We start from the raw sequence: 23450 nt of genomic DNA, 5'->3' as shown, positions 1-23450 counted from the left end.
TTTCTGCCTGGTTTTACTTCCAACTTTTCTGTGTCCTCGTTGTATCTCTCATAAACAGAATATAGTTGGGGTTTGTGTTTCTTTGAGTATAATAATGTTAGATTCTTAATTGGAATATTTAGTACATTTGAATCTAAAATGATTACTGATATATTTTGGTATATATCTGCCATATTGCTACCTGTTTTTTATTTGATCCTTTTTCTTTCCTTTCTTGTCTTTTTTGAATTAATATAAATATTTCATTTTCCCTATATTAATTTGTTAAATGTTCACTTACCATTCCTCACTTTTACCCTAGAAATTAGATGAATCCTTGACTTATTATAATTTAATACAAATAATTATTTTTACCAAATTTCCAATAATTTTACTTCTAAAATTAGAATACTTTAACTCCACTTACCCTCTCTCATGTTTCATACCATTGTTGCCATTCTTTTTAACTCTACATGCATTTTAAACTTGGTAGACATACTTCTGTTACTGTCTTAAACAGTCAACTCACAGTCCATATTCATTTTATATGTATATTCACATATTTCACTATTTCTCCTCACTCCTCACCACAGTTCTTTCTTGGCTGTGCTTTAGCCTCACTCTGTGCTTACAGAGTTCCCACTATACTTCTGCTAGGACTTTTCTCTGTGCTCCACGGATCTCTAAAGTTCTTTCATGTATTATCCATTATGTCACTCCTCTGCTTAAGTTAGGATATTTCCTACTGCCTTTCTTGAGTTTACTAATCTTGTCTTCTGCTACATCTAAATCTGTTTTTTAATCCATTTTATGAGTTAATTTCAGCTAGTGTACATCTCACTCCTAGAATTTTCATTTTATCCTTTTTTACAGAATCCAGTACTCTGGTAAAATTCTTTATCATCTCTTCCTCTATTTCCTTGAATACATTAGAGATATTTTAAATTCCTTAGTTAAATCCTATATCTTGATCACCTATGAGTGTGTTTTTATTGTCTACTTTTTCTTTCAATTTTGATTGTGCTATCTTGGCGTGGTTTGAGGCATACTTAATAATTTTTATTAAATGATGAATATTGTACAGAGAGGATTGTAGAAGATCCAGATGATGTACCTTCCTCTGTAATGTATCCATCCTTTCCTTCCCTAGGCAGACAACACAATAGTTCATCTTAATTTAACCGGGGACTGTTCCATGTTGAGGCTGGGTTGCAGCCCTGGAAAGAGATTACCTCTAGTTCACTCTGATTCACAAGAGTTTTCAGCTGAAAGTCTGATGCTTCTTTAAGGCCATTCCTCCTGGAGGTCTCACAAGACTGCCAAAACTTTGTATTGTTTTTCATAGGCTTTCTACTTGAGTCTTTAGCATCCTACCCCATGGAGCCCCCAGTTGGCATTTTTTTCCTGAATAGTAAATATCTCTGTGCTTGGGCCCCCCTGATACCTACTCAAAACTACTGGTTTCTCCATCACCCAGAGGTGCTTCTCCCTCAATGCAATGCTAAGATTCTCAGCCCTTTCCCCACACTGCATTGGCAAATGTCCCCAGGATAACTATGGCTGTGAAAGTCAGCTCACTTCCATGAAGAAGTTATACCTTATCCATTTCTCATTGGCTTCTAGCCCTCCAAGACACTCAAACTGATGATTTGGCATTTTTCGTGCTTTTCTGCTTGTTCGCAACAGAAATTCTGATCTGCTATAAACTATTCTACTCCATCCATAAGCAGAAGTTAACGTGTAACTGAATTGTTTGAATGATATATTTTGGCAGGTTCAAATTCTCAAAATAGTAATTTTAAAAGTATGGCTTTGTTTTAAAGTTTGATATGCATCAAAACTTTTCTTTTCTCCAAGAAATTCTTTGATTTCATGGTTCTCTTTTTCTGAGATCAACTGGGAAAATATTAGTGGGTGATTACACAATCAGTTTTACATATTTTTCAACTCCGTAAACCTGTAAATCTTCATTAAAGGTAATTGAAATCTGATTGAAAAAATAAAAAATATGTTTCAAAACTATTTTGATATCTCCTCTATCTTAATTCCAAAATTAATTTCTCCCACAGACAAATACATTTCTGTAAAACAAGTATCATTAGTTATACTAGAAAAAGATTCAGAAGAAATCTTCAAATAATAGTACTAAAAACTATAGAAGTAAAAGTTAAATTATTATTTTTCTTTACTGATTTTATTTTTGATGGAGGGAGAATAGGCAGTGTAGCATGGATGGGCAGAGAGACCCGGGGTCAGGGGTGGGGGTGCTCTCTTTGCCCCCTTACCCACTTATTATATCCCAGAGGAAAGCAGAGGGAAGCTGGCTATGCCTTGGCATGAGGCTATGTGTTTCAAAACATGGAGGTGAGAGAGAATCTGTGCTTTGAGCAACCTGAGCCAGAGGCAGAGGGATATTGGAGGGATGACGAGATGCTTATTGCTTTGCACATTTCACTGGGAAGGAGGGCAGCAGCCAACAATAGCTCACAGGTGTACAAACTGGGCCCACTGGCTTCAAGAAGGGGGCAATGAAGTCAAATTAAATATGAGTCATTGGTGAGAAAAAAAAACATAAGCAAGTATACACAAGATCTACATAGTTCCATTTGAAAGCACTTCATAATTACACTATCTTTAGTAAATTATCAAACTAAAACACTTGTAAAAAATCAGGTAAACCCTACTTTTGGCTCAGATGTTTATGATGTAAAATGGCTTGGCAAGCACAGAAAGATAAATTGTTTATCTCCTAATCCTTTCTCTCAATCTCTCTTTAACTCCCTCTCTCTCTCTCTCTTTCTCTTCTCTGCCAGGTTCCATGGTAAGCGCATACAACATTGTGCCATTAATCCTCAGCCAAATAATACAAAAAATCTTATCCAACAGTTTCTCAAGTATTAAAAATGACCCTTTTCCTTCAACTTCTAAAAGAAAAGACAGTTTAGGGATTTTTAAGTTAAAATGTATTGTAAACATACTAGAAAATAGTAAAATGACAACAGTGGTAATTCTATTACACAATATGTTTGGAGATTAGGGGATGTGTATGTTCACCCTCTACCTGTTTCTACCCCACCCCAAAACATACTTTACAGAGATTTATAATGATCTTAGGTGAAAATAAATATCCAGGTGAGCCTCAGGGAAAAAGAATCTAGGAGCAGTCTCATGTTTGTGCCTTAGGTTCTATCTGTGAGGTAAGAGCGATGAATATCAATTGTTCATGCATCATCCATGGTGCACCCATTGTATGGATTGTGCACTACTTGACTGGTTATGCGTGGTAACAGCGGAAAGTGAATCAGCTATCCTTGCTTGCGATGGGTGCTCTCCTATTTTGCCAGTTGCTCTCCAGGACACAAAATCCTCAGGGAACAAATATCCTGAGATTCAATTTTTATGCAAATTTTAGTTGCCAATTTGTTGACATTTAAGAAGAAAAATGATTGTGCGTGTGAGCATGCATGTGCATATAAACAAAGTTTCACAATGTAAAGCAAAGCACCAATTATTAAATGCTATTAGTATGCTTTATGTATAGGTGTTATGTTTATAACTTGTTCATGACATAGTATATGTCATATATTTACCATCATAACAGCTACCCTTTGTAGAGAATTTACTGTATGCCAGATGATGCATTCGTTTCTAACAAATGTTTTTTTGTGTTAATCCTTCAATCATCCCTATGAGAAATGAACTGGATGAGAAAACCAAGATTTGTCCAAGTAAATTAACTTACTGAAAGCTCCTTAGCAAAGAAGAAACAGAGTTATGATTTGAACTCATATCTCTTCAAGTGCAAAACACACGTCCTGTCTACTATGCCACTTCAATTCTTGAGCTTGGAACACCCTCCCAGGAAAGACGGATAGCAGCTCTGAGCTTTTACTCCCAGGCTCCTGGGAAGCACTATCCATTTAATTCATCCTTATAATCCCCCCGGAAAGAACCCAGCATTTTCACCCAGTAGGAATTCAACCAGTGTTTGTATACTAAATGGATGAATGAATGTCTAATAATAATTCATTCTTATAAACTTCTTTTTTTGAGAAGGTGAGCATATAGACCTTAAAGTGTTCCTTAAGCATCAATAGCTAATGCAGCCTGTCTTTCTGTCAGACTGTTTCATCAGTGCCAGCCCAGGTACCAGTTTTACCGCAGCAAAATAAAGTATACAAATGCACTGGCTCGGTGTCAGCATGGTCAGGCAACCACTTCTGCCAGACTCCCCTGGAGTAGAGTGACCTTGGACCTCTCAGGGCACCAGCAAAGTAGCATTACCAAAAAAAAATTTCTGGAAAAATCTAGCATTTAATATTTCCAAAAAGGTAATTATCATAATAGCTGAAACTTGTTGAACTTTAAAAAATCTATTTTATAGTTTGGTATTATTTTAGGGAGTTGGAGTGGAAGAGTCAGGAGGCGGTGCATATAATACACTGTAACCATTTTAATGCTTTGGACCTCTTGTGTTTCTAATACAGCCCTCCTCTGCTTATTAAATATGAAGATTTCTATGATCATTCCTATACCTAGTGAACCAAAATTTGTTGGGCCTGGAACCTCAGAGTCTTCAGAAGAGCATTATGCGTACTAGCGTAGGATCGCCCATTAAACCGTCAACTCCTTGAGAGCAGACGTGATCTCTGGGTCAACACTCCATGCCAGTGCAGACACAGGTTATGACACAGAGTCGCTGCATAGTCAATCAGTGAATGAATGACTGAATGAACTGATGAATTCTTAAGGTAGATTTATTAATATCACTACTGTATAATCCACTCTTATTTGCCCACTTCATGCTATGAATTTTTGCTTTCAGCTAATGAGGACACTATGTTTTTAACAAGTTGGTTCTAATTACATTTAAAGTAATGTGGGTATGATGGAACCTAGAGCCTTTACACCAGCTTCATATCTGCTGTTACCACTAAATAGGGCTATGTCCTCTCTCGCCCTCCTCTCTAAATTGAAGAAATTGAAGTAGATGTGCCCTGTGATTCCTGTCTATTGCTAAAAATTCATTTTTCATACTTAAAAATGCCGGTTTTAAAATAATGCAATGTCTATTATTTAAATTTTTTAGTATGCTTTTACTTAATTTGTGTTTCTTGAAAGTATAGGTTTTCCTTTAAAAAAGGGGGGGCACACAGTGTCAAAAACCACAAAGTACTGCAGAAAAAGACAGACTAAACGTGATTGTATCAGATACTTTAGGAGTGACCAACCCTCCATCTGAGCATTCTAATAATCCCGTGAATTGTAAAGGGAAAAAAAATCACCATTTTGCAGTCATCATAGCTAAGACTGGTACAAGCAAGAATCACCAATGGATGCTAAATCGAAGAGGGAAGTTTGATGAGGAGCAGAATAATTGCATGGTCTCAAAGTTCTAAGTGTCTCCCCATAGACTGCTGATAAACTGCATCAGGGAAATCCTTCTCTAGAGAAACTGGATAACAGCTTGACCAGGTGATTAAAATTGGCATCACCAAAGAAAGACAAGTGACATTGTGCGCCTCTGAATGTGATACCCTGAGAAAGAGGCAACGTCATTTTATAGTATTCTGACCAGGGCTGCTTAACCTGAGTCTAAGCTGTGGAAGTATCATTACCCACCAAATCAAGGTAGAGTCTACAGAAGAGCTGGCTCATACTCTTCAAAAAGCCAACACCTTGGAAAACAAAGAAAGCCAGAGGAACTGTTTCAGAGTAAAAAAGCCTAAATAGATGTCACAACTGTATGCAACACATTATCCTGTACTGGATCTTATACTGGAGGGAAAAAGTACTAAAAGGTTGTTATCAAGACAACTGACAAAATTGGAATAGGGACTGTAGATTAGGCAATAGTGTTGTATCAATGTTAATATCCCTAGATTTGATAACTGTTTTGTGTTACATAAGTGAAATATCCTTGAGCTTAACAAATGTGCACTGAAGCAATAAAAGGTGATGAGATATGATGCACGCAACATGCTGACAAATGACTCTGAAAAGAATAAATAATATAAATGTATGTATGTGTGTATGTGTGTGTGCCTCTCTATACCTGTCTCCACTACATGCATTAGGGAGAGAATTAGAAATGTGGGGGAAATGTTTAAAATTGGTAAATATGGGTAAAGGGCAATTGAAAATTTTTGATATTCTTACAACTGGTCTGCATTTTTTAAATTATTGGCAAAAAAAGTTCATTGGTTTGTTTTAAGGATTCATTTCCCACCTCTGAGTTTAAAGACATCACTTTAAAACATTTTTGAGAACAGTTAAGAATTTAAAGGGTAAGTCAAAGAATAAGAAATCTTCATGGTTACTGTTCATTAATTGTATGACTTTCTTCAAACAAAGCACTAAACTGCTCAATATATGTTTCCTCATTTGGAAATTGCAATTGTGATAACCATTTACCTTGTGCATTATGGTGGAGGCAGTGGAGTGAGGTACAAAGAATTCGGAAAGCTGCAAGATGTGGTTGAAAGCACTGATGTGTTGTGTGACCATGAGCAGGTCATTTCACCTGCAGGTGACTCCATTTCTTCATTAGCAAACTGAGAAGATTAGATTAGAGTTTACTGGGAAACTTCTCCATCTCTGCCCTTCTACAATTCTGAGTTATAATTTAAGAAATAAAATATTAAAGTCTAATAAGTAAAGACTATATCAACAGAATTGAAGAGTTGGCCAAAGTTAGAGGGAATTTTTTTTTTCTTTACACAGCTGCATAGTCCCTGACTCTTAAGTAAACAGAGACTTGGATTACCTTTACAGAAGGACAAAGCAATGTTTGCAAAGATGCAGAACTTTCTCTCAGGATGCCAATGAATTTGGCAAGCTGACTGCATGTATGTTTCAGGAAAAAATGTAGCCAAAGGTCTCTGAAGTACACAGAAACATGATTTGCCCTATCCTCATACTCCCCCCCACACCACATGAGTTATTTTTTTTACAATCAAATTAGATCGGATTTTACAGAAGTACCATTGTATCCTCATGGACCACACTTGTAAAGATAGCAAGCTGTATCATTATCACTTCTCCCCCAAATTCTGATTTTTCTGACCCTTTTGGTTCTGAATGAGCCACACTTTATGTCAACAAAGAACCAGGGAAATAATTTACTCCCTAACAAAGACTAAAACAAAAGAGAGCAGGGTAGGTGCATCATAAATATTGTCGACTTAGAGTAGTAAAGAATAAAAACAGAAAAAAAAAAGAAAGAAAGAATAAGGATGCCATAGAATCTGGAGAAGTTTTCTGCAGGGAAGTCAACTTGCAAAAGCTAGCTTATATTTAGGTAACTCTCAACCAAAATGTCCAGTCAGCAAATATTATTGTGTACTTACTGTATGTCAAGCCCCTTCTGGATATAACACAGTGAACTAGGCATACATGGTTCATTCTCTCAATGAGTTTACATTCTGGTAGAGAAAGGTAGATACAAATGAAATACATATATGTAAATTTATCTGTGATGAGCTGTATGGTTTCAAATAGACTTTAAATAGATACATGACTGGGGATAGTTACTTTAAATTATTGGAGAAAGTTTCCTTAGGAACAGACATGTTAAGCTAAGAGCTGAATACCATGAGAAAGACAGTAGAGAGAACATTCTAAGCCAACTGGTGCAAAGGCTCCCAAGTGGGAATGAACTTGTTAAATTAGCAGAACAGAATCAAAGCCAGGTGGCTGGGACATAATAGACAAAGAAGGCAAGACATGATGAACTTTCAGAGGGAGCAGAGGCATAAGGGATTTGTGTTCTATTCTACATTCTATGGGCAGCCATTTAAAGGTTTTAAGGAAGAACATGGTAGGATCTGATTTTCATTTAAAAGGATGACTCGGGCTGCTGTGTGTGAGAAAACAATTGCAATAATCTGGGCAGGAGATCATGGGCCTGGAGGATATCACTATGGATATAGGAAGAGGTAGACCTTTGAAAGAAAAAGTCAGCAGGATCTCATGATGGATTGCAGGATGAAATTAAGAAAAAGAAAGGAACCAAAGATAATTTGTAAAGTTCTAGCCTGGCCAACTGGAATGGAGAAGACTGAGAGATGGGCAATTTAGGATAAGATGAGGTTTAAGAGACCTGTTTTGAGCTTGTTCATTTTAAGATGCATATTAGGTAATCCAAGCAGAGATGTCATAGACACTGGGGTATACAACTGTGAATTTCTGGGAGTATTATAAGGGCTGGCGTTGTAACACTGGGAGTTCAGAGCATATGACAGTGTTTGAAGCTATAGGACTGGACAAGATCACCTGACCAGAGAATATAGGTGGAGAAAGAAGTGGCTCCAGCTGTTGGGTGTAATAGAAGAGGCAGAGCCAACCTAGGAGATGGAGAATGAATGGCCAATGAAATAATAGGAAAATAAGAAGAGCATGATGCCATAGAAGGTGAGATGACAATGTTCCACTAACGAGAGCATCACTTGTGAAGAATGCTGCCTACAGGTCTGGCAAATGAGAGCCTAGGGGTGGCAACATGACAGTCACTGCTGATCTTTGTTAGAGCAGTCTTCATGGAACAGGAGGGACTGAAGCCTGAAGAATGAATGGGAAGAGAATATGCAATGAAAAACTGGAGACAAAGAATAGAAACATTATTTCCAGTCATTTTGCATGGGAGGGGAGCAGCAGTACGGGAGAGCAGCAGGAAGGCAATGTGGAGGCAAGGGAGCTTACTTGCTTGTTTTTCTTAAAAGGTTGCTAGATCCGTGTGTGCATTAACAGGATTAATCAGGTGAGGAAGAGGTGCAAAGGAAACATGACAACTGCAGGAGCACAGTGGATGAGAGGATGGAGATGTGGGATCTAGACAAAAGGATCTGGGCTTTGAAAGAGTGGAGGCATGTACAAGGAGGCTGCTTGTGTGACTGACCTCACCTCCTCTATTAATTTATGTGCTGTTACATAAATTATTTCATTTGATTCTCACATGATTCTTATGTATCCAATCATTCTTATTTCTTGCAACTCCAAACTAAATGCTCTTTCCACCATGCAATACTACATTGTAGGCACCTTTCTAACGTGCTCTCCGATGCACTGTAGCAGATGTTCACATTGTACCAGGTACAAAGAAGTATAGTTGCTTTGATGCCATTATTCCCATTTGGTGACTTAGTGATCAGTAAATTGTTTGGCAATTTCAAGTTTGAAATACCTGGAATCCGCTCATGTGAAAGTTTTATATACGCATTACTTCTTTTGAATTTAGACTTCTGAAATGTAAGGATCATCCTTACACTTGCAACTAAAGATCTTATAAAAAAAAAAACACCTAAAATCTAATGTCTTTCTGAACAAATTTAATCCATAAACTTGTTAATCATAAATTGCCAATTAATTTTGTTAACATTTAAAAAGGAGTCCCACCCAATAAAACAGCCGTAAAGTTGAATACCTAGTTATTAAATTTAAAAAATGTTTTTGAAGGAAGGGAAAATAGAAATCCCAATCGATGGCAGTGCAGTGCAGAGGAATTTATTATCCTATGGTCCAAAAAGTACACAGTTTGACAGAGAATGTCTCAAGTTCAAGTCTTAGGTCTGGTAAAATTCTCTTGGTGACCCCTTGAGTTGTTTAATCTCTTTGTTTCCTCATTAGTAAAATAAGGGTAATAATATTTCTGCAAAAGAGTTGTGAGAGACAAATGGAATGATCCAGTGAGATAACTTTGCACACTGGGGGTAACTGTTGGCTTTTATTATTATTCATATAATACTTCACAGTATGTTTTATTTTGTATTTAATAAGCATTGTGAGCCTAATTCATTCTCCCTTCTGATAATGGTGAAATATTCCTTATGGATACTTGGATAAAAGAGAAGAAAAATTGCTTACATAGGGACACCTCTCATTCTGCCTCTTCTAAAAAGCAGATCTCTTGAAACTGCATCCATCCCATGTCCCCACAGAAGCATGTTCATTATTCCTACCACAGTCCTCAACTCAGCCGAGCACTCATTTAAATAACAAACATGTACTGAGGGCCCATTACATTCCAGGCTCTGAAGGAACTAGCCATCAGTATAGAAAAAGGACTGTGATGCATTTCTGCCTCTCCAGCAGTTCACTATCTTGTAAGAGAATGTCTTCTCTGTACAAAGCTATTTATCTATACATCCCTCTCCCCACCCCACACCCTTACCCCGAGCTATAAGCTCTAAAATGCCAAGAACCCTATCTTGGTCATCCTTAGTTTTCTTTATAACACATAACACAGTACATTTCTTGTGGCAGGTGTTCAATAAATGATTATTCGATTGAAGAAATATTTTGTAGTGTGTTTTCAAAAATATCAAGGTGCACTCGTGGACTAACAAGCAAGACGTTTTCCCTCATAATGTCTCTCTGGTTACATTTAACAGCAAGTTAAAATTAGATCCTTTTCTTTCTTTCTTTCTTTTTTTTTAAGAAAGAAAACCATAGCAACTGTGATGTTGAATGTTTCAGAGAGCAAATTTTGAAGGATTCTCTTTTTCTGAATTGTCCATGTTTGAGCTGCCTATTTCCATCAAAATGCTAATAAAAATGTGCCATACTAATAGTCATGCAAACCACTGATTGTATCTACGAAGCAACAGAATCTCCCACATAAAAGAGAATGCTTGATAAAAAATGCTTGCAGAAAAAAATAAGTGTGTTGAAGATCTACTGAATAAATTTTAAAGGGCTGCCCCCGTGGAAATGATTGAACATTAATCTCTTTTTGTTTCTAGTACCTGCATTTGTTATAAAACCTTCAAGATTGTTCTAATGTTTTATATCAATATTTGCTGGAGATCTTTTTTTTTAAGGCATGCCTCTATGAGGAAGTCAATTTCACAGTCTTCTAAATTAAAGATTGGGCATTTTTAAGAATGTTATCAGTGAATACCTCTTTGTCATACATAATGATTGTCTAATAGTTTTCTCTGAATGTATTTTTATTGAAGTAATGATTAAAGTGTAACTCAGCACCTCAGGAACACTGACTAATGTCATGTTAATCAACTTGACTACTAAAAAAAACTGAAGAGGTTGATAGTTTAAATCTAGTTGGTAGATGATTCACTTGAACTATCAAAGAAGAAAATGTACTTTACCCAGGACCAAATTTAAAACAAAACCAAACAAAATCTAGCAAAACACCTCAGAAACAACTCTCACAAAGTTAAAAAAGCCATACCTTTAGAAAAATCCAATTTTGTTTCTCTTAAATTGTTTAAATTAGCCTTTGATTCACAGTATCCATATTGATCGGCATCTATTGAATGTCGACTCTGCAAAGCACTGAACTAATGTCCAGATAAGTAGAGCATATTTCTGCTTTCAGGAAGCTTATTGGAAAAAATAAGTCATTCACGCATAACTGCAATGTGGAAAATAAGGACTATAAATGCCGTCAGTGCTCCAAGGAGGGAGAGATGGATAACCTCTGGCGAGGGCTGGCCAGGTAGAATGGGGTGGAAAACAGGAAGACGGAGAATTCTTAGCAGACAGACTGAAAGTAAGTTATCTTTTGGAAGTAACAAGAGGTTCAGCTTGACTTCAGAGCAGTTTACAGAAGGAGTGCTAAATAAGTCTGGAAACACACATTGGGCGAGCTGGTGAAAGGCCTTAAATTCCGTATTATTTAAATGGAGTTGTATAATTTTTTTTAAAGGCTGTAAGTGAGCAGTTTCATAACTCTTCTGTAGACATGCAAGAATTTTTTATTAAGAACAGGCTCTAAATCTGAAGCTGAAGTCACCTGCTTTGGAACCAACATGAAAAAATATTGCTTGGGTTTGGCCATGCTTTTTCTGCCTATACATTTAGGCCACTTTTAGACAGGATATTTATTCTGGTTTTTCTGAGGGGACCTGAATTATGTGTTTCTTAGACAAATTTAGAATAATTGCTCTTCCAGATGTTTGAAAACGAAACATCTGCTTACAAATATTTTCCCTCTGATTGCTCTATACACCAGGTACACTTTTTCACCCTCTATTATTGTTTCTTATGAAAAAGAACTTCACTGAAGAACAAAATTACAATTTCTATAGACAGCTTTAAGAGCTAATGAAAAAACAGTCAGAAGCTTGTTTCTGAAAAGCAATAAAGTTTCTTTCTTGAAAAGAAAAATGTGTGCTGTTGGGATGGGGGGTACAGACAACTGGCAGGAAGACTGAAGTAGGGGAATGTGAAGGGAAAATAGGCAGAGAAAGGGCCGAATAGAGGGAGCGAGGGAGAGTCCCAAAATTAGTGGTTGTGAAGATAAGTTTACATGTTCCAGAGATATGAAAAGAAACACAGAAGAGAGACGTAATGCTGCTGTAGACATTAAGAATGATACTAACTACAACCAACTACAGATATTCTGACACGTTTTAGCCTCTGGTGCTTTAAGCAGAGAGAGTTTAGAAAAATTATCTAGGGGGGATACCAAGAAAATTTTGAAATAGCTTACCCACATTTCCTGTTTATATTTTTGAAGTTGACAGTAAGAACAAATATGAATCAGAGATCCTTAAAATCAGATATTTTGAGCTTTGAACAAGTTTCAAGAGCTTCACACCTCTTTTGCTTCACAGATAGTATTGGACAAAGAGGACATAAATATAATTTCTATAGTATTCATAAGAGTCAAGTTTTATTTGGAACTTAGCCACTGTGGTACATACACTTTACTCAAAATTTCAACTATACATGTTGGGTGTTGAAGTTATGCTAATTCCATTTCTGCATCTCTGCTACTGAAAGAAACCTATTGGTGTAGATGTATATCTTGAGTGTCCATCCACTGGAGATAGTAATTCAAAGACTGAAGCTGACTTTTACTCAAACCAAATCATATGTGGCATAAGAGCAACAATAAGATAGAGCGATCGTCAAGACGGTTTTTCCCTCACTACTCTAAGTAGCCACCTTAGTGATCCAAGCGATATATTGGATGCCAACCATGAATCCAAGAGAGGAAAAGGGAACAGGGTCTTGCCTGAAGTAAAGCTGTGCTGATGGGTCTTAAGATAACCAGTCATGACTATCTTCTTCAATACTGAGCATAACATAAACTGGAAACATTTTTAATCTTTGAGGTATTGTTCCCCCCCAGTAGACACAAAACCCTAATACACCAGTATAAATCACTAGGGAAATATTTTTCTGGTATTCAACTTTTGCAAATTAACATCCAAGATAGCTGTTATTGGAATTACTGGAATTCGACCTTTCTTATGAGATAATATAGGTCAGCATAGTAGATTTTTTATGTCCACATTTGACCTAAACCTTTTCTGATGACACAAATATACAATGGTAGGAGGAAGAAAGTGCCTCAAAGGTTAGACTCATGTACAGTTTTGTTTCTTCCTTTACTTTCCTTAAGTATTACTGGGTCAAATTTCACGGTCATTAAAAGTTTTTCTAGGGCAAACCTGTCTTGCAAGCAAACAAATGAAAATAATCAACAACATCCACAAAATTGTAAGTTTTGAGAAACTTCCCAAGACTTTATTATCTTGACTCAGGCACCGTCCTTGTGGTAGAAAAATGAAAGAGAAGAAAGAATAGTGTTAGCTTTCATTTCGTTACCTTATTATCATACTCAGCCCTTCTTTCTTGCATTTTCTCTTCTCTTTGTGTTCTGAGGTAAGTCTCCTATTAGCCATCCTAAAGAACAGCATGCTTTAGAGGAAGTACCCCAAGCTAACAGTTAGTGCGTGGAAGTCCCAGGGAGGAAACAGGAATCCAGGTTCTGTTAATGACCAAAAGCCAATAGGGATAAGAAACTTAACCTCTCTATTTCTTAGTTTCTTTGAAAAATGTGTTCGTTATTCCTGTTTATCCTACAGAGTTGCTTCCAGGATAGAATATGATAGGTGAAAGAGTCTTAAAAATGGGAACAAAATATACTACATAATTATTTGGTCTTAACGTATTTTGTATTTTGGAACTAATCTAGAAGCAAAAATAGTATTCAGAAACCTTTGAATCAAAAGAGTGTTGGTTATATTTTTGAACATCAGTGATTTAGGAAAGTGCCTCATCTTCAAACAGTACGACATTGATACCATTGCTACAAAGATATTAATACAGTAGGACTCAAGATAAATATATGGCTTCACATTTAATGAGAAGGTGAAGGTCATGCTCTTCTGCTTTCAAGTCAGTTCTGAATGATGGTTACCTTTAAAGCTCTTTAAGCTTAAGATTTTCATTTCTAATAGAAGAAACAAGCTGAGGAAACATTGTGCTCATAACATTTCTGGAAGCCTTTCAGAGGAAGCAGCTGTGGTTTCTTCAGACTCCCAAGTCTATTATGCAGGTTAGCAGTATATTTTATAATGAGTTCTAGACCACCTGCCTTTCTGAGGAAATTAATATTAAGTCAGATTTTGTCTTTTTTGTCCTCAGTGGCTATGTATAACGTTTTCCTATTCGATGAATTTGGGCACCCCATAAAAAAAATGTTCACTCAATGTTGTTCAGCTATAGATGATTATTTTTAAGACATTGTCTAAATGTGTTTTCAACAAATTCTTGGCAAGTTTTGAGACTGAAACATATTACTTCCTTAGTAAAACAGCAGATAATGTACATACAGTTTTACTTTTAAGGTGATGAATACCTATAATAAATAAAATAGTAGTTTAAATGAATTTGACTATAGCCTGACTATACTAAAGACATTGGAATTTCAAAATTTTGTTTTAATTGTTTTTCTTCTTCTTACCTCTACAGGAATTTCAGGGGGGAATCAATGGATTCAGGAAGCAGCAGGAGTGTGGAGAATACAGTAAATAGGGTCTATCCTGGTCAACTCGTTCCAAAGATGAACACAAGCAAGAAAATGTCCACCCTGGCAAACCCAACCAACATCCTGGAAATGCCACAAGTGATTAAGAAAAGCTGTGGAAATAGACAGGTAGAAATCACAATTGAAAGAATAAAAATGGCAAAGAGCATCAAAGAAAAACAAAGCAATGATTTAGAGAAAGTGGCCTTTAAGAGGAAGGCAGATGGTGAAGAAAAGCCAGCTGGAAAGAAAGAGGCAAAGATGATAGAACTTGACAGTCCGTTGATCACCCTGCCCCTGCCTCATATCCCCTTAAAGAATATCATGGATGTGGAGGTGAAGTTGGTCTACATCGATGAAGAGGACGTGAGCTATGAGTTTGTAAAGTCCTTCATGCCCACTGGGATTCGGCCAATATACCGAGCTGCTGAAATAGTTTACCCTTTGCGTGTGCTGAATTTCAGCATTCCACCTCAGATTGACAAATGGCTTCAGGTAGCCTTAAAGGATGCCAGCTCTTGCTACAGACAGAAGAAATACGCCGTGGCGGCAGGACAATTCAGAACAGCACTGGAGGTATGGGATTAAAGAAAACGTAGATTGGTGACAGGAAGCTGTGAAAGTGAGAGCTGTAATTACATTAGCAGCTCTGATCATTGTGTAATGAACAGTGATCATGGGGTGAAAATATCAAATGATATTGGGGCTATGCAGGTCCCAGTTTACATAAGTAAGATGTGCCTGCAAATTAATATGCCTGTGTGCACTTGACATACAGAAATCACCCCCAAAAGCATATCTCATGCTTTTTCTTTACCAAACTCAGCAGTGAATGGTAATATATTAAATGCAGTTGGTTTTGTAATTTAGATGTACACCTATAAAAGCCAAAAAGTTTTAGTACAGGGCTGGTGAGCAGAATATAGATTCTCAAGAAATAGGCAGTTAATGAGTATACAAAGGGTCCCCTTTTGATATGTAGTCTTCATGATTAAACATAACCATCTTTACTCTTTAGCATGTGCTGATAATTTATACATAATACTGATTAAAAGCAAAATAACACCATTCTACCTTGCCATCAAACTTCACTTTCCTTCCCATTCTACTAAGCCTTATGAATAATTATTTTTCTCTCTGGAAGCAGGTAAGTTGGTCAATATCTCGGCATAAAGAAACAGCCCATGAGCTAAAATAAATGTGAGACTCACCAATAAAACACAAAAAAAGGTAGTGGGAAAAATTGCACCATCTCATGACTCACTGAATTTATAAAATGACCAGAGTGTATAACCAGAAGCCCCACTGGCTTGGCAATATTGGTGACTGAGTATTTCATTAATTACAAAAAAAAAAAGGTTTTTTTCAATGCATTTTATATAGGCCTAGAGGCCACTGGAGATATAAGAGTTGAGTTAAGACATGGTGCCTTTCCTCTAAAAGTCCAGTAAGGTAGATAAACCAGTGAACAGAAATACAGACGGCATAAAGGAGTGATTGATCCACCATGGGACATGGGACATGGGCAGTGTGAGAGGTCTGTGATGGAGATTTAAAGAGTAAAGTATTATCTCCACTGTTACTTGCCAGTTAAAATGACTACATCTACAATGAATTATTAATACACAATATGAGACAAAGGTGCCCCTGAATATTTAAAAAGAAACTCTAAGCACAAAAATAGGAGGCCCAAAGAGACATGAAGTGATGAGGTAGCACACAGTAGATGCATCTATGAATATTTCTGCCTTTATAAAGTCTCATTCACACAAAGGGAAGAGTGATGCACTATGTAAACTTCTGAACTATATAAAAACTGACCCCCCAAATTAAGTTATCCACCAACCACTGAGAATCCCCTGCTGTTCTGTGAGCTAAAGACTAGAAAGAAGCTTCTGACTGAGGAAAGGAAGCTAAGTAAAAACTCCTGGAAGAACTGTGGGCACTTCTGCTAGGGCTATTTTCAGCAGAAAGTTTTTCGGGGGAGTTGGGGGCAGGGTTAAAGGTGTAATTTTATAGGTAAATAAAAAGAAACATTTTGACAATGGAAAGAAAAGGCATAAAATAAGACAGAACATAAAATTCAAATTAAGTCTAGGTAGAAGCAAAAGATATCTGCATTCACTGGAAGAAAATATCCACTTTTTTCCATAAAACTCACTGTTGAAAATTGTAAAATTTGAATCAGATTTTAATGACCCCAAGGTGTGTAACTGTACAGGAAGATGCTTGTGTTCTGACTCTACTGTACACATTCTCTCTCTCTGTCTTCCCCTCTTCTCTCTCTCTCTCTTTCACTTTCTTCCTCTTCTCCCCCTCACTCAAAGGTTTTCTGGAAAGAGTTGGATGCTGACACTAATTACTGGTAATTAACAAAGGTAATTATTTTGAGACCAAAACTTAGCTTAGACATCTGGCCTAGCTTTTGTCTAATTATCTTGGGAGTTAACTTTTGAAATCTTACCTAGAATGTCTCTTAATAAACCAGAGTTACTGGGAATAGAAAAGATTTTTAACCTCTTTAACTCTTTCCTCTCCTGAATTTAATTTCTCTTAAATTTAACTTCCTCAGTACTGAGTGTCCTCGGGCATTATTTAATGTATCTCTTGCTTTTTCTTAGGTCCTAACATGACTTTGAGTAAGATAGGGTGGCTGACAGAGACCACGGCATAATGATAAAGATCACACATAAGAGACAGATGCATCAATATTTCAGTGTGTGGAGTTAGGATCAAATTTTGGGTACAAGTGACAGAAACCCAAAATAACTGTGTCTAAAGCAAGAGAGGTTTTTCTTCCCCACATAAATGTTAGGCAACCAAGCGCTGGTACAGGGTATGGGGCGATCATCAGGGTGCCAGATGCTATTTTGTCCCTCAGGATGTGGCTTGTACTTCATGATCCAAAATGGCAGCTCCTGCTGGTGTCATCACATACACCTTCTGGCCATCCAGGAGGGGCACGAGGAAGGGAAGAGGCACACTGCGTCCTGCCAAGCACACTTCATGGAAGTATCAACACCGTTTCTTTTCTTCTTTTTTCTTTTTTTTTCATTAACCCAAATTTAGTTATGTGGCTGCACAAACCTACAAGTGAGACTGGAAAATATGGTCTTTATTCCCAATGGCCCTAACATTCAGGGGTGCTATTACTGAGGAAGAAGGGGAGAATAGATATGGAGACTGAAGGATAACAAGCAGCTTTCCCATGGAGGGCTTACCACTTGGGAGGCACTGAGAGGCATACAAAATGCTCGTCCACTGGGTGGTACAAAGTCAGCTGTACAAGTCGACAGCAGACTGGCTGTGGTTAAAGGTAAGATGACGGAAAAGAAATAGAAAGTAAAAACTGGGGGAAAACCCTGGAAATTTGTGAATATTATTAACTGATACTATAACTTCCAATTTCTCTAATAAACCCATTAGAAATATTCTGCTTATATGTTAGTTTCCCTGTGTTCTTAACAAAATATTAACTTCTTTTGTTTTTATAAAATAGTCACTAACTAGATAGATAAATGTATGACTTAAAAAAAACTTATTGAAGTGTAGTTGATTTATAGTGTTAGTTTCAGGTGTACAGCAAAGTGATTCAGTTATACATATACATACACATATATTTTTCTTTTCAGATTCTTTTCCATTACATGTTATTGCAAGAGACTGAATATAGTTCCCTGTGCTATACAGTACGTCCTTGTGATTTATCTTTTTTATATATAGTAATACATGTCTGTTAATCCCCAACCCCTAATTTATCTCTCCCCACAATTTCCCCTTTGGTAACCATAGTTTGTTTTCTATGTCCATTAGTCTAGTTTCAGTTTGTAAATAGAACTTGTATCTTTTTATTTTTAGATTCCACATATAAATGATATCTTATGATATTTTTCTTTCTCTAGTATTTTACAATGAATAAGACAAAAATGGTATGCAATGATTCAGAAGATAACAATTTAGCTTCCAAAAAGCAGTCAACTTTAATCTCTTAGGATTTCAGAACACAGGAGGCGTTTATTTAAATGTGCTTCATGAAATAACTTATTTTTCTATGCCTTTCTTTTTACATATAAAGTTGAACCAGTTAGGTAGGTAAGATTAGCCCTTAGCTCTGGAACCAATTCATCAATCTTTGTTAAAACCAGTTATCATTTGCTCTTCTGTTTGAAATCACAGCAGAAGTCACACCAGAGGGCAAAAGGTATAAACTGAAGATAAAAACACAAATCTATATTAAATCACATTTTTATGCCTAGGTGTTATTATCTGCAACTTTTAAAGAATAAGTATATAAATTCACCCTCTGTAAAAATAGTAGGGATTCTATTAAAATGAAGAAATATAAGACACTATCCTCATGTAGTTGCATTTGCATTTTAAGCAATACACACATTTTCAACAAATTGCTTAGCTGTCAATAAAAATTAGGAAGAGATTAATTAATAAACATTCTAGCTGCACTTTTCATGGGGAAAAGAATAATTATTGATAAAGTAAAGACATATAGGAAAACTTAAGGTCTGGAAATATACTGATCATATTTTTCTTGTCATTTATAAACATTCAAAGAAATTATTAAAGGTTCTCAAAAGTTTGCAGCATGCAATCTAAACCGTACCATTATTTCAACCTTACTCTTAGGATCTCAATAATTGAGAGACTTTCACTTTTTGAATTAGAATAGATCTACAATGAGGTATCACCTCACACCAGTCAGAATGGCCATCATTCAAAAATCCATAAATGATAAATGCTGGAGAGGGTGTGGAGAAAAGGGAACCCTCCTACACTGTTGGTGGGAATGTAGTTTGGTGCAGCCATTATGGAAAACAGTATGGAGATTCCTCAAAAAACTAAAAACAGACTTACCATATGATCCAGCAATCCCACTTCTGGGTATATATCCAGAGGGAACTCTAATTTGAAAAGATACATGTGCCCCAATGTTCATAGCAGCACTATTTAGAATAGCCAAGACATGGAAACAACCTAAATGTCCATCGACAGATGACTGGATAAAGAAGTTGTGCTACATTTATACAATGGAATACTACTCAGCCATAAAAATAATAATGCCACTTGCAGCAACATGGATGGAACTAGAGATGGTCATTCTAAGTGAAGTAAGCCAGAAAGAGAAAGAAAAACACCATATAATATCACTTATATGTGGAATCTAAAAAAAAAGAAAAGAAAAAGAAAAAAAAGGGCACTATGAACTCATCTACAAAACAGAAACTGACTCGCAGACATAGTAAACAATCTATGCTTACCAGGGAAAGGGGGTGGGACAGGATAAATTTGGGAGTTTGAGATTTACTAAAAACAGATTTTAAAAGAAAAGTTTCTTCTGTATAGTGGAGGGAACTATGCTCAATACCTTGTAATAACCTTTAATGAAAAAGAATATGAAAATGAATATGTGTATGTATATGTGTAACTGGGACATTGTGCTGTACACCAGAAATTGACACATTGTAACTGACTATACTTCAATTAAAAAAAAGAACAGATCTATACATGACTTTCAAGATTTGTAGCTGTAAGCAATCCCACTGAACCACTCAAAGAAGACAGAACACAGCTTAACCCTCACCAAACAGAAGTTAAAATTCTTCCTACTTCATCACATAGGAACTCCTTGAGGTGCTAATCTTTTTTTAATATCTTGATACTATAGTCATTGATCTGTGAAGTTAGACTAATAACTCACATATATGGAGCTCTTTCTATGTCCAGTACTGTATTTTACATTCTGGGAATATTTACATTCCATTTTCCATTTTTTTCTAACAACAAGCATATGAGATGTGACTGTGACTGTTCTTTTGTTGCTAATAAGTAAACTAAGGGAGACATAGGTTAAATAACTTGCTCAAGGGTCAACAGTTAAAAGTGGTAGAGCCAAGAGATCACCCAGGATGGTCCAGTTCAGAGCTCACCACCTTAACCACTATGTCTTTACTACTCAAAATGTGAGTTTGTTGGAAATACAGAACTTTGAGCTGTGCCAGACCTGCAGAATCAGGATCTGCATGTTAACATCCCAAGGTGTCCTTGTCCGCGTTGCAGTTTGAGGAACTTTACACTGTGTGAGATGCTGATGTTGAACAAAGTTGCCCTTCAATTAAAACTTTGCAGTTTGATTCCCAATTTAAAATGCTCTATGCCCCTCACTAATTTCATAGGAAAGAATTTCTTTTTAAGCATGTTTTTCTATAAAAATATAGTTCAGAACTTTGGGATTTCAATGGTAATAAAATTAAAAAAAATTGGAGAAGGGAGAAAATTGATTTTATATTTGTATTGTGCAAGAACATTACAAAAATTACCATCTATTTCATCATTATTTCATAAAAATATGGAGCAGTTTAACATTGAAAAGATAGAAAGAAAATAGGGCATACTCTCAGAATGAAGTTTTTTTTAAAAAAGATTATAATTCAACTTTATGAAAAGTTGACTAAATTGTCTTTTTTTGTATTGCCCCTTGGATCGGTAAAACATTGGCCTGAGAACCAGCTTTTGGGAATCACTGTTCTAGAACACATTCTCTTTATGGTAAACACTAGGTATCCAGGACAATTGAACCCGCACCAGGGCCTTCTTATGAGATTACTTCCAGTGTAATGGAATTTGGTATGAGGCAGGTCCATTTTGGAACCCATCCAAGGGGGTTTATTTAATGAAGTAGCAAAGATATCTCATTATAGGGCAGCCTCACCTATAATTGCTCTGCTGAGAATAATTCTGTAGCCAATCTCTAGGGCATGAAAATGTGGACATCCCAGAAAGCTTAATGTAAATGGATTCTAACACAGATAGTTCCTAGTCCAACATAATCAGGAAATCAACAGTTGACCAAATTCGCTGAGTGCCTGAGGGAACCTCACATAACTGTGGATTTGCACAGGGATTCAGTGTGCATTTCTTAAACTCCTGCTGAGGTCCAGGCCCTTTTATTGAAATAATCATCATAATAATCCTCAAAGACAGATATTATCATCCCCATTTCACAGATTAAAAAAAAAACTGATGCTCTATAAAGTTAAAAAGCTTACTTAAAGTGAACCAGCTAGTTTGTGGCATGGCTGAGATCGAATTCAAGTGCCCTGATTTCACGTCAAGAATGCTTTACACTCTAGCTTTTCATACTTTAAAGTGTATAAAAGTTGTGTAGGAGCACTGTTAAAAATGCAGATTCTGATGCTTCAGGTCCCTGCTGCAGCACCCAGATAGAGGCCTCATTTCTGATAAGCTCCCCAGCGATGCCCATGCTGCTGTCAGGGACGACGCTGAGTAGCAAGGATTTATGCCACACCACTGGTAGGTTTGCGAACGCCTGCCCCATTGCCTATCTGGCAAGTTAGCAATAAGCACGTTCATGTGTCTGGTTCACGTAGCCCTACGTGGCCACGTGGGTCCAGAGCTGTGATGGACAGAGCACCAAATCTGGAGTCAGATTATCTGTGCTTGACACTGCTTCTGATAGCTAATTGCTGTGTGACTTTGAGCAACTTTCTGAATGTCTTAGAGCATTGTTAAGCAGGAATGATAAGAACTAATACTCAACTACAAGGTGCTTTCGTGGAGACTCGCTTGTTAGAAAACATGATGAATTTTAAATCCATGTACAGGGTGTCGCTGTATTTCTCAAGTTTCTCATTTCCTTGTACTCTATGTGTTTAACTTAAAACTTTAGCACCCCAAAGGATTTTGCCCAATTCAGTAGCTTATCATCATTGTTCTAATCCATATCCCTTTTTCCTTTAATTAACATTAAAAACATATATAGTATTATTTTAATGACATATGAAATGAAACCAAAGCAAGAGACCAAAATAATTCATTGCTTTTTACTCTATTCCCTCTTTCAGAAGCAGTGATCTAAATTAAACACAATTTTGAACTATTAACTACTTCTGACAAAAAAAAAATTACAAGCTTTCACTTGAATACACAAGCTGTTATGCTAGAAATAGTTCATTTTTTCTTAGTTGTCACATATAATTTGACTGTTGAACTCTGTATGGTCAGAATTAAATATTTCAGTTTTTACCTTGATTGTTACCATCTTTGTCCCATTCAGGGACACCATAGCCAGTAAGTATTTAATGATAAAAAATATTTTTTAAATGCTATTAAATTTACATAACAGTAAAATACAAAGCAAATACCTCCCTTAATCTCAAAACAATAAAATTAGATATAGTCCTATAATTAAGCACTAGTTAAATAAGACCAATCTCCGGAAGAGCAGAATTTGCCATTGTAAGAAAAAAATATGTTAATACCACTAACATTCACTGGCTCTTTTAGTGGAGGGGATACAAATATAAATAAAACTTAGTCCCTGCCCACAAGAAGTCAGAGATTAGAGACAAAGAATAGGCTCCCACTACCTGCATTCCAGGATTTTATTTGCATTTTCAAGTTATGTACTTTTTCTATTTTTAGTTTAGTGTGTTGTTATTATTTATATCTTTAAAGGTTTTTCCTGAAATGTGTCCTTCAAGTGGACGTTTAGAAGGAAGGACTTCCTACATAGCTTGATGTAGTTTAATTAATTTCAGTGGTCATCAGCTTGACCTCAGTGGAATCAAAAATATCAATAGGAGATTTAAGCTACACAAAGGAGAGGTGGTGTGTGGTCAAAGGAAGACAATATTTTTCAGGCTGAGTATTATTAGTG

The 23450-nt window shown here is 36.4% G+C and overlaps 1 protein-coding gene across 3 annotated transcripts in view; it reads left to right on the top strand.

The window, feature by feature from the left end:
• The window catches only part of SPATA16 (spermatogenesis associated 16), a 203246-nt gene that overhangs the window by 8198 nt on the left and 171598 nt on the right, over positions 1-23450 (top strand). For all 3 annotated transcript variants that reach the window (XR_012072647.1, XM_006200791.3, XM_072961099.1), the window contains exon 2: positions 14704-15334. Coding sequence is in view for 2 of the 3 variants with exons in the window: in XM_006200791.3 (XP_006200853.2) it covers positions 14723-15334 (612 nt within the window). In the remaining variant the exon portion in view is untranslated. The remainder of the gene's footprint in view (positions 1-14703; positions 15335-23450) is intronic.

The sequence above is a fragment of the Vicugna pacos genome, chromosome 1 (assembly GCF_048564905.1).
Source record: "Vicugna pacos chromosome 1, VicPac4, whole genome shotgun sequence".
In the NCBI taxonomy this organism is placed as follows: Eukaryota; Metazoa; Chordata; class Mammalia; order Artiodactyla; family Camelidae; genus Vicugna; species Vicugna pacos.
The sequence above is the reverse complement of the archived record's forward strand: the minus strand, read 5'-3'. Positions and strand labels throughout refer to the sequence as shown.